Source organism: Globicephala melas, chromosome 3 (genome assembly GCF_963455315.2).
Source record: "Globicephala melas chromosome 3, mGloMel1.2, whole genome shotgun sequence".
Classification (NCBI taxonomy): Eukaryota; Metazoa; Chordata; class Mammalia; order Artiodactyla; family Delphinidae; genus Globicephala; species Globicephala melas.
Window position 1 is genome coordinate 167,740,311 of NC_083316.1, and position 11,480 is coordinate 167,751,790.

General features: G+C 59.4%; 1 protein-coding gene across 6 annotated transcripts in view; it reads left to right on the forward strand.

Moving 5' to 3' along the window:
- Positions 1–11,480, forward strand: part of DPP9 (dipeptidyl peptidase 9) — a 115,062-nt gene that overhangs the window by 98,993 nt on the left and 4,589 nt on the right. For 4 of the 6 annotated variants that reach the window (XM_060297308.2, XM_060297310.2, XM_060297309.2 and 1 more), the window contains 7 exons: positions 2,094–2,173; positions 5,187–5,339; positions 5,745–5,880; positions 7,844–7,989; positions 8,939–9,085; positions 9,970–10,122; positions 10,749–10,891. In XM_060297308.2, coding sequence (XP_060153291.1) covers positions 2,094–2,173; positions 5,187–5,339; positions 5,745–5,880; positions 7,844–7,989; positions 8,939–9,085; positions 9,970–10,122; positions 10,749–10,891 — 958 coding nt within the window. Of the gene's footprint in view, positions 1–2,093; positions 2,174–5,186; positions 5,340–5,744; positions 5,881–7,843; positions 7,990–8,938; positions 9,086–9,969; positions 10,123–10,244; positions 10,380–10,748; positions 10,892–11,480 lie in introns of those variants that run through there. The other 2 variants (XM_060297311.2, XM_060297313.2) reach the window with 2 other exon arrangements.

Below are 11,480 nucleotides of genomic sequence, written 5' to 3' on the forward strand. Positions count from 1 at the left end.
GGATGAGCCACAGGGCTTCAAGGCCATGCCCGCTAAGGAGACTGAGGCCGCCACGGTGTGAAGACGGTCACCCAAGGGAGGGGGTATCCGGGGGGCTCGGGCGCCGCAGGAGCCCGAGGGTCAGGAACAGACTAAGCCACAAGCTGCCGGGGCGTCAGGTGAGATGGGGACCAAGGAGTGACCACCGTCTGGGCGTTGTTGTCCTTCAGGGTTGAGCGCGGCTGTCACAGGCCAGCTGAGCCGTCTCAGAGACACTCGTCAGCATTTGCTTTCCTGTTTGGAAACCCCCTCGCCTTGGAGATCTCACTGGAGAAACCCTCATCCTCCCTCTTGAAATGGGCAGCCAAGAGCTCTCATTCTGCCTGGTGGTTGTTGAGTGGGGCTCATGGCAGGTGCCCCCGGGGGACCCTTGCCTTTGAGGTGGGCCCTGCTGGTTTCTCCTCCGCCCTTTGGTGCCCCGACTGCATCCTCCCCACCGCCCTGCCTCAAGGCCTCCGCCTGCTGCAGGCAACTGAACGGTCCAGAAGGCGAGGCCAAAGGAGTGGGTTCCTTAAGGGCGTCCCGGCCAAGTGGGAGGGCAGTCAGGAGGCTGGGGGACCCGGTCAGGAGGAGTGTGTCCAGGTGACAACAGGTGGCTCCCCAGCAAGGGGCCGGGAAGGGAGGAGGGAGGAGCCTGGCATGGTCTGCGGGACCCTCTGGGCCGTGAGCAGTGTGGGCTTGAGCCCAGAAGACGACTGAGGGCAGTCAGAGCGAGTGGGAGCAAGGCAGGGGGGCCAGCAGGTTGAACCATCGCCCAGGCCTCCTGGGGGCCTCCTGGGGGCAGCAGGAGAATTGAGGGCACAGCGACTGTGGACTGGGAGAGGTATGTCGGCAGGGCCGGCCCCAGAGGAGGCCTGTGCGACTGGGCTCCCTGCCTGGGCCCAGCAGAGTGGGTGTCCAGCAAAGGCGTGAGTGGGCAGGAAGTGGCGCATCCGGCCCCTGGTGAGTGAGGGGCGGAGGAACAGCCCTCCCTCCCGGGTCTTCTTGTGACAAGTCACCCGGCCCAGGTCTCTGCACTGGAAGTTCCTGACTGTGCAGCCCTGTGGATCTGTGCGGGGACATCTGTCCCTCCCTAGGTGACGTGGTCAGTAGTGTGCTTCAGATCCAAGAGGATAGAAAACAATTTTAGGGACTTCCCTGGTGGCACAGTGGTTAAGGATCTGTCTGCCAATGCAGGGGACATGGGTTCGATCCCTGGTCCGGGAAGGTCCCACGTGCCACGGAGCAGCTAAGTCTGTGCGCCACAACTACTGAGCCCGCGCACCTACAGCGCGTGCTCCACAACAAAGAGAAGCCACCACAATGAGAAGCCTGCGCACCGCAACGAAGAGTAGCCCCTGCTTGCCGCAAGTAGAGAAAGCCCATGTGCAGCAACGAAGACCCAGTGTGGCCAATAAATAAATAAATATTTAAAAAAAAAAAGAAAAGGAAAGAAAACAATTTTAGCCAGTGCTCATAAACTGTCTTAATAATTTCTAACATGTGGCAAGACACATTCCGTATTGTTATGTACCTGGTAAAAATTCAAAAGCGAGGCCTACCCACCAAAAAACCTCCTGTAACTCCACTGAGCCTTTGCTCAGCCCCAGAGTTTAATCAAGATCTGGTTACGTGGCCTAAGCAGTCACAGGTCCAGGCATGGAAGGTGGCAGTTTGACCTGCAGGATTCTAAAATTGGGTGCTTTTTTTTTTTTTTGGCCACATGGCCTATGAGATCTTAGTTCCCCAACCAGCCATTGAACCCGCGCCCCCTGCAGAGGAAGTGCAGAGTCTTTACCACTGGACCACCAGGGAAGTCCTGAAAATTGGGTGCTTTTGATAAAAATGCAGATCCCTGGTTTTTCTGGGGAAATGCTGGCGCCCCATCCACATGGTGGGAACCTCGCACCTCGCTCCCTGGGCTGTGGTGTGGCAGGTCCTTGTACCATCCCTGGGGCCCAGCCAGTGTACCTGCCCATCACCTGGCTGCCTGGGCTCCGTGGAGAATTCATTGTGTGCTTTGAGTCCCCATCATAGCTTCCCGGGCTCCCTTCACCTCTTTTCCTTTCTTCCAGATGAATTTAAATGCCCCATCAAGGAGGAGATCACACTGACCAGCGGCGAATGGGAGGTTTTGGCAAGGCACGGCTCCAAGGTACCCGAGTCTCCATGCATGCTTGTACACGCATATGTGCACAGACACAATGCACACGTGCTCCCGCCCCCTCCAGACCCCCGGGCCTGTGGCTTCTCTCTCCGCCCCCCCACCCGGCCACTCCCTCCTGCTCTGCACGCCGAGGGCCACGGGGGCTGTGCTTCCCACCAGCTGGAGACCCTGGGTCCAGGAAGCAGGCTGTCCTGAGCATCCTTTGTTGGATCCTAGTGGGTGAGGCCCAGCCCATTCTCAGTGCCATCTGGAGCATTCACTTAGCCTCCATCCACTCCCTGAAGCCACCTGTCCCCAGGACAGCAGTCTGTGAGTCTGTGGGACACTGGTGGTGCCCACCGTAGAACTGTCCTGCAGCTTCCAACGGGGGCCCACCCCCATGCCTGCCCGGGGAGGTTTGGGAACAAAAGATGCAGCTGCAGGGCTGAGAGGTGCACCTTCCACTCCCCGACCCAGATGCTCCCTCATAAAGATGTGACCAGGGCTTCCCTGGTGGCGCAGTGGTTGAGAGTCCACCTGCCGATGCAGGGGACACGGGTTCGTGCCCCTGTCTGGGAAGATCCCACATGCCGCGGAGCGGCTAGCCTGTGAGCCATGGCCGCTGAGCCTGCGCGTCCGGAGTCTGTGCTCCGCAGCAGGAGAGGCCACAGCAGTGAGAGGCCCGCGTACCGCAAAAAAAAAAAAAAAAAAAAATGTGACCAGAGTATCTTCACCGGGGTCCGGGTCTACAGAATTCCAGATTTTCCAAAGAGACCCCTTAATCAGACCTCCTGGATCCCTGCCTCACACCAGCATAAAGGCCTCCTGGACCAAAGACTTAGATGGAAAAAACTATACCATACAAATAACCAGGAGGAGAGGTGGCCAACCCTTTTAAAGTTGAGAGGTGGGCTGCCTGTGTGCTGCCCAGGGCTGCCAAGAGAAGGGGGCCAGGCACCCCTGGGCAGTGCAGCCAGGGGGCGTGGCTCGGCCTTTCTGGGGTGCAGAGGCGGCATCTATTACAGCGTCAACCTATGTCTCACCTGACCCGGCAGCCCCAGGTCTAGGCGTGGACCTTACGAGGCCACCCCAGGGCACCCTCGAGAGGTTAACGTGCAAGTGTGCATTGCTGTGCTCTTCATACAGTGGGAAATAGTGGTTAGAAAACACTCGAGCAAGAGAAAAGTTATTGCTGAGTTCCGGTTCTGTAGGTAACTGTGTCCGTTCCCATATGACCACACCTGGCCCTACTCAGTCGCCCTGCTGTGGTTGAGGCTCACTGGAGGCCCCTGTGCTCATAGCCTCGCTCGGCCCCTCGCTAGCTGGGTGCTAAGACTCAGTTTCCTCACCTGTGAGATGGGACCATCAGATAGCACTGGTCCTCTCCACAGCAGTTTCCTCCTTGGCGCCATGGACACTCGGGGCCAGAGATGGGCACTGTGGGTGTGGAACAGCCTCCCTGGCCCCACCCTGGGGGTGACAACCACAGATGTGTCCAGAGGCTGCCAAACGTCCCTGGGGGGGCAGAACAGCCCTGGGTGAGGACCCTGCTTTAAAATATTTGGACGCCCTCAGCGCAGCATCTGGCAGACACACAAGACAGTCCTTTCTCTAAGGACTTCCCTGGCGGTCAAGTAGTTAGGACTCGGCGCTTTCACTGCCGAGGGCCTGGGTTCAGTCCCTGCTCAGGGAACTAAGATCCCACAAGCCGTGTAGTGCAGCCAAAAAAAAAAAAAAACCCAAAACCTTTCTTTAACGTGAAAGTTTTACCTTCTGCATGCCTTATCTTTTTACCCAGAAATTTTCTTTAAAAAAAAAGCATTTTAAGAATTAAAAAGGGAAAGAGAGCCCTCTGCCACCTCCACGGCCGCATGCTCCATGTGGCCTGTGCCATGGCCCCGGGCCTCGGTGGGTCCCCCGCCTGGAGATCCTTCCTGCCTGCATATCTTCTCACACGGTCCTTGTGACGACAGCAGCACACGACTTAACTACCTGTGGTGTGGGGTTTTCCCACGACATCCTCCATTTCTAGAAAACCAGCATTTATTTTTCAAGTACAGTGACAGCGAACACATCAGTGTTTGTTGTAAAAATTGAATCGTTCTAAATAATCCCCTTCCATCCTCACCCCAGACCCCTGTGACCTCCCCACTCCGCCTCAGAGGTGACCACGGGGGGAAATCACTGCAAATCTTTCCTATTTTCACACATCTCCACAGGAGCATCATAATTTTAGAGGATTTGTAGGGTTTTTTTAGACAGTATAGCTTTATGTGGCCACAGAGAACTGTGCCGTAATTACGGAGCCAGTCCGTCTTTTGGGCATTCGGGGTGTCACCTCTCTTTAGTCTGAAGAGCACTTGGAGCATCTTTGTGCCTTCGTTTTGAACTCACCTCTCTGGTGGAGTCCTCAGGAGCAGTTCCCAGGGGTGTAATTGCCGGTTCAGAGGATGTGCCTTTTTGAAGTGTCTCTTTAAGCGTCTGTGCTGCGTGGTCAGCCCCAGCAAGGCAGTGCTTGTTCCCGGCCCCAGAGCAAGGTTCCTTCCTGCACCTCCTGAGGACAGTGCCTAAGAACCATGCCAGGGGTCTGGTGGGCGTTCCCCCAGGAAACCGGTGGGGCAGGGAATTACCACTTCTTAACCCTGAGCACCTGGGTCAGAGAGGTGGGCTGTCCCCACTGGGGACCAGGGCCGGGGACTGGCAGGCCCAGGACAGGCCCTCCCTCAGCCTCTGTCCCAGCACTGGGGCCTCAGCCCCCCTCAGCGGCTGATCTGGATCTGCCTGGAAGGAGCTGTCCGGACCCAGAGTTCTGACTGCAAGTCAGACCGGAGAACACGCAGTTAGCCCAGCCCTAGTGGGGTCTGCTCCTGCCCCACGGGGTCTGTGAAGTCTCCCAGACAGCTGTCCAGCCTGTGGGCTCAAGCCAGCTCGGAGAGAACGGGTCCCCTGTCCACAGAACGCTGGGCCCTCCCTGGGGGTGGGGAGGGCGGCCCTGTCACCAAGAGCCCCCGTGCCCCCGCAGATCTGGGTCAACGAGGAGACGAAGCTGGTGTACTTCCAAGGCACGAAGGACACGCCCCTGGAGCATCACCTCTACGTGGTCAGCTACGAGTCAGCCGGCGAGATCGTGCGCCTCACCACGCCCGGCTTCTCCCACAGCTGCTCCATGAGCCAGGTGGGCACCTCCCTGATGCTCCCTTCCTTGGAACATTCTGGAAGATCAGGCAGCATTCTGGAACATGAGCACAGGGCTACCCCCATCCCGGGCAAGCAGCCAGTGGCTGTTTGCTGGCTGCAGAACCAGCAAGATAGGCACACTCTGGCATCGGGCAGGTCTGGCTCTGACCCCCACCCCCGCTGGGTCCAGCGGCCTCCGCCTGGGGTCCCCTGGCCAGGGGACAGGCTCCTCTCACCTCAGTCTGCTTATCTGCAAGGCAGGGCTGGTGGTAACAGCAGCAGAGTTAGGTAGGGGAACACACCACACGGGGTGAAGATGGCATGTGGTTGATGCAGGTGGCGGGCGAGCAGGGAGGGGGAGGGGGAGGCGCCCCGCGGTCTCAGCACCCCGTCCCGCCTGCAGAACTTCGACATGTTCATCAGCCACTACAGCAGCGTGGGCACGCCACCCTGCGTGCATGTCTACAAGCTGAGCGGCCCCGATGACGACCCCCTGCACAAGCAGCCCCGGTTCTGGGCCAGCATGATGGAGGCGGCCAGTGAGTAGCCCCAGGCCCCCGGGCTCCTGAGCGAGTCCTTCCCCTGGGGAGCCCCAGCTTGCTCGTCGCAGGCCTGGTAAATAAGGCCGGTGAGAGGGGGCCATCTGGGCGAGCACAAGGCATTGAGCGGCGCGGCCCCGAGAGCGGGTCGAGCATAACCACAGGCCCCGACCTGTCCTGTGGGCCCCCCAAGACAGTCTCTGGTTTCTGCGCTGCTGTTATGGATGGAGCACATACTCAGTGCAGGAGCCGACTCTGCCAGATGGATGGGGTCCCTACACGGGCCATCCTCGTCCTCAGGGGCGGCCGTCTCCCAGGGCGCCTGTGCAGAGCAGACGCTCCAAAGCCTTCATTTGTGGAAGGAGCCGGGAGTAGGTCGTGAGGGGCCTCGGGGAGCACGAGGCAGCTTGTCAGTTTGCCCAGGAGCCTCCAGGGTGCCAGGACTCTGCCCGGTTGACCCCATGTTCCAATTCTGGCTGCGGAAGCGAAGGCAAGTCAGCTCATCTCGCTGAAATGTTTGCTTATCTACAGAACGGTCCAGTGGCCCCCCATGGGATGTAAACCAAGCGCTCACATAGCGCCCAGCTCATAGGAAGCGCTCACTAAAGAGGACGCCCTTTCCTGAGCCCAGCCCTGCCACTTGCAGATTTCTAGAACATTGTAGGAAATAGGAACCCCTGGAGTTTGGGGTGGGTTTTATGGGCTGGAAAACAGTTTGTCACATCACTGCCCCCGAAAGCTGAATAAGCAAGGAGCCCCCTCCATCTGACAGCTCAGGCCCTGACTCTCCCCATGTCGCCATGGACGTGACAGCGTGGGAACTCTGGCCCTGGTTCACAGAAGAGGAAACAGGGAAGGGAGGGGCCTGCCAAGGCACCCAGCACAGCCAGTGGGGCAGCACTGGGGGCGCGGGTGTCCCGATCCCCAGCCCCCGGCGTGCAGGCAGGCAGACGGGGGCACCGCTGCCCCAAAAGTCCAGTCTCGCCACATCTGTGAGAAGCTGGCAAGCTGGCCCGTGGGCCAACTCCGGCCACGTCCAGTCATTTTGGCATCACCCGTGGTGACTTTGGGGCTGCAGCAGCAGCAGAGTCAAGTATAGTCAGCCCCTCCCTAGCCACAGGTTCCGCATCCACGGACGCAGCCAGCCGCAGAGCATTCCAAAGAGAAAAGCTTGAGCTGTGTGTGGCAGCTGTTTACGTAGCGCTTGCATCGTATTTACTTAACGTTTGGTATCAGGTACTATAAGTAACCTAGAGGTGACTTAAAGCTAAAGCGCCGGGGAAGGTGTGCATAGGTTATATGCAGATACTGTGCTATTTCACATGAGGGGCTTGAGCATTGGCAGGTTTGGGTATCTGAGGAGCGCCCTAGAGCCAATCCCCTGAGGATACAGAGCGACGAGTGTGGTTACAACCCAGAGACACACGACGGCTCTTCTGCGTGTAAAGCCAAAAATACTTACTGCTTAGCCTTTTACAGTAAATATTTGCAGACCCCTGACCCACATCACTATTTACTTATTTTCCTCTTAAATTGACACTCTGTTTAACCTAAATGAACTTAAAGGAAGAGTTGTCTTCACCACTGGATTGGAAAACCAGTGTTGCTTTGCAAAGATACAGGTAACCATGAAAATCAGAGAGAGCCCCCTCCCCGCCATAAAACTGTCCATTAATCAGATCCCAGCGTTGTCATCACTTCCGTACTAGGTGAGCCAGTGTCGGGGCTCTGGAGTTGGTCCCGGCCAGACTGTGGCCTGGCCCGAGCTGGCTCACAGGGTGCAGGGTCACTTCCGCCCTCAGCCTCTGATTTTAACTGTCGGGCAGCACAGGAGATGGGGTGCCTCCGGTCCACCCTCCGGGGCTGGGGGAGTGTGGGTGTCGGCCAGACATAGGCCCTGCTTCGAGGTGGGCTTCCCGGGCCCAGCCCGGCCCTCGGAGCCACAGCCACTCTGTCTCCACAGGCTGTCCCCCGGATTACGTGCCCCCGGAAATCTTCCATTTCCACACGCGCTCGGATGTGCAGCTCTATGGCATGATCTACAAGCCGCACGCCGTGCAGCCAGGGAAGAAGCACCCCACTGTCCTCTTTGTGTACGGAGGCCCGCAGGTGGGCGCTGCCCTGCTCCCCACACCCTCCCCCTCCCCCAGTGCCCCTCCCCATCCCCACTGACCACGCAGGGTCCTTGGGGGCCCCTGGCTCTCCGCACACCACACTTTCTAGCACAGCCACCCTTTCACCTGCTGATACTCCTGTGTCCCTCTGGGAAGCCCCCCTAAACCCGGCGTGTGTGTCTGGGCCACCTGCCCAGCAGTGACCCACTCTCACCCCTGGTCACCAGCTTGGGGACAGAGGTGGCCAAGGGCCCTGGGCCCAGCTCTCTGTGAAGGGGACAGGCCAGGCAGGCAGGTTGGCAAGCAGGTCCATCTAAGAGAGCGGTTCTCTGCTGGAGGTGATCTGTCCCCCAGGTGGTACTTGGCGATGTCTGGGGACATTTGTAGTTGTCGCAGCTGGGGTGGGGGATGCTCCTGGCATCTAGTGGGTAGAGGCCTCGGATGCTGTCAACACCCTACAGTCAGCGGGATGCCCCTACCCGCAGAGGACGATAAGGCCCCAAACATTCATCGTGCCAAATAAGGGACTAGCGTAAGTGACGTCACTTGGGGAACACAGCGCCCGCCACCCGCAGCAGTTTTTGTGTCTGTTTTTAGAGATAACTGAAGGGTAGAAAAGAAAGAGGCTGAAGAAATAAGGGAGTAATTCCATGGAGGGCCTGGGGCAGAGTCCCTGGCCGAGAAGGGAGCCTGGCCGGGACCTTCCTCTCTGTAGCACATCCCAAGCACAAGGCCCGGTGCACAGTGGGCCCCCGTCTGACCTTCCCCTCCCCACCACTTCCACAACCTGCCCAGGGCCATCCATAGCCTTCACGATAGAGCACAGGCCCTGTCTTCAGGCTGTAAGCCCCCGTCCCATCCCGCTGGCGTCTCGCCCGTCTAGCCCATCCTGCCGGTGTTTTACTTGTATTTCTCACACTCGCCTCATCTCGCCTTCCCCACAGGTGCAGCTGGTCAATAACTCCTTCAAAGGAATCAAGTATTTGCGGCTTAACACTCTGGCGTCTCTGGGCTACGCCGTGGTCGTGATTGACGGCAGGGGCTCCTGTCAGCGAGGGCTCCGATTTGAAGGGGCCCTGAAAAACCAAATGGTAACATCTCTTCTCAGTCCCTTCCTGTGTGGTGAAGGGGGACCTGGGGCTTGGGGGTGGCCCTGGGGCACCTTCATCAAAGATGGTCCTGGCCAGGATGTCAGTCATAAGTGGGGCGGCCTTTGGAACCAGAGGGAACATCCACTCTGTTGCTCAGCTCTGAGTTGAGCCTGTGGGGAGACAGGTAGACACACGCCCCACCTGGTGCCTAAAACCCAGATGCAGCCAGACACGTCAGTATAGGCCTGATCAGCAGGAAGTCCCAAGGGTTGGGCAAGACAGGCACTGGTGGCTGTGGAAGTGGTGCTGATGGTGGTGACGGTGGTGGTGGTGATAATAACGATGGTGATCGTGATGCGGATGGTGATGGTGATGGTGGTGGTGATGCTGAGGATAATGGTGATGAAGGTGGAGATGGTGATGAGGATGAGGACGGTGATGAGGATGATGATGATGGTGGTGGTGGTGATGAGGATGGTGCTGGCGGTGGTGAGGACGGTGATGACACCAGCTGTTCATCAAGCCTCAGCATACGCCAGGCCTCAGAGTACAGGACACTCGGCATCTCGTTTCATCCTCACACCCACTGTAGACTCGATCCTATTCATGTTGACGTCCTCGTTTTGGGGATGAGGAAACTGAGGCCCAGAGAAGGGACATGACTTTCTCAGAGTCAGCCAGGGGATGGTGGGGCAGGGTTGGTGCCAGGCCTGTCTGACCGCCACCCCAGACAGCAGATTTGCATGGGGCCTGGAGAGAGGGGTAGCTTCCAGAGAGCTGCTTTTGATCCAAGAGGAAGAGGGCTCCCTGCAAGGGAAGAGGTGGGACAGCAGGGCGCGTGCCTGGGAGGAGGCCACTGAGAGGTGCCTGGCCTCATCCCCCAGGGCCAGGTGGAGATCGAGGACCAGGTGGAGGGCTTGCACTTCGTGGCCGAGAAGTACGGCTTCATTGACCTGAGCCGGGTTGCCATCCACGGCTGGTCCTATGGAGGCTTCCTCTCGCTCATGGGGCTGATCCACAAGCCCCAGGTGTTCAAGGTGGGTCCTGTCCCCACCTCCTCCCTCCTGTCTGCCAGCGCCCACCCGTGCCCCTTGGAGCCCGCCCCCCCGGGGGAGGCATCTTGGCAGGGGCCTTGCCACGTGGCTGTTTCTCCCCGCAGCAGCCCCATGGGGCCGAGCCCCCCTCCTCATTGCCCGCCACTGCTGACCCCAGGATGGCGTCCGGCTGCACAAAACCCCGCCAGCAGCTCTCTGTGGGAGGCTGAGCCCGGGACCCCGGCCTCGGATGGGCAGAGGTGGGGCATGGTGTGAAGAGCGTCGGGGGAGGGGCCCCCAGGCCGGCGGCACTGTCAGGGCACCGCGGGGCGGCGATGAGGAGGCGGAGGCGGCAGGAAGGCAGTGGGCCCAGGGAGGGGCCGATCCCGGCCCCGGCGTGCTCATTCAGCTCACCCACCCTCCCGAGACAATGCACGGTCCACGGGGGAGACACGTCTGAGGGCCCCTCCCCTGCCAGCCCCCGTGTGCATGCCCGCTCCTCACGTCCTCCGGGGGAGGCCCCGGGACAGCCGGCCAAGCGCAGGCTCCCAGGACCTGACCTTTGTGTGTATGTGTCTCTCTCTTTCTTTCTCTCTCTCTCCCCCCGCTCCATCCACTGTGGCCCTCAGGTGGCCATCGCAGGTGCTCCGGTCACAGTCTGGATGGCCTACGACACAGGGTACACAGAACGCTACATGGATGTCCCAGAAAACAACCAGCTTGGCTATGAGGCGGGTTCCGTGGCCCTGCACGTGGAGAAGCTGCCCAATGAGTAAGACCCCCACCCGCCCTGACTTCAGGGTCGCCAGGGCTGGCCCGCCTGTGGCCGGCTGGGCGTGGCTTCCGCACCTCCCACTGTGCCTGCCCCTTGGTCCCCTCTGCTCCCGCAGCCCTCCCTCCTCACCGCTCCTCACTGAAAGCAGGTGCCTGGGTTCTCTTGGAGCGAGGAGGGAGGGAAGCCCCCCAGCCCTGCCCCCAGAAAGATAGAAGGGAAGGTCTAGAGCACACCTTGCACGTGCTGGCTCCCCTCATCCCCCAAACACGCGGCCCACCATGGACCCCCTGAGTCAGTTTTGAACCTGAACGGCCTCTGTCTTGTGGGTTTTGACACCGTGGTTCAGAACACAGGTCCACAGTGTTTCTAACATGTAGGTGTGTTGGAACAGCTCTGATGTCCCACGTCAATGCTTTGGGCATTGGCTTCTGATTCGCCGATCGAAAAGAAACTGGCGTGGCCAGTTTCTGGTGTGGCTCTGTCTAGTGAACCTGGGCCCCACCTTTAGTGCCAGGGTTCTCGTCACAGGCTGACCCCGCCAGGGCCCCTCTCCCCACAAGGCTGCTCTCTAGTCTGGAGGGTGGCC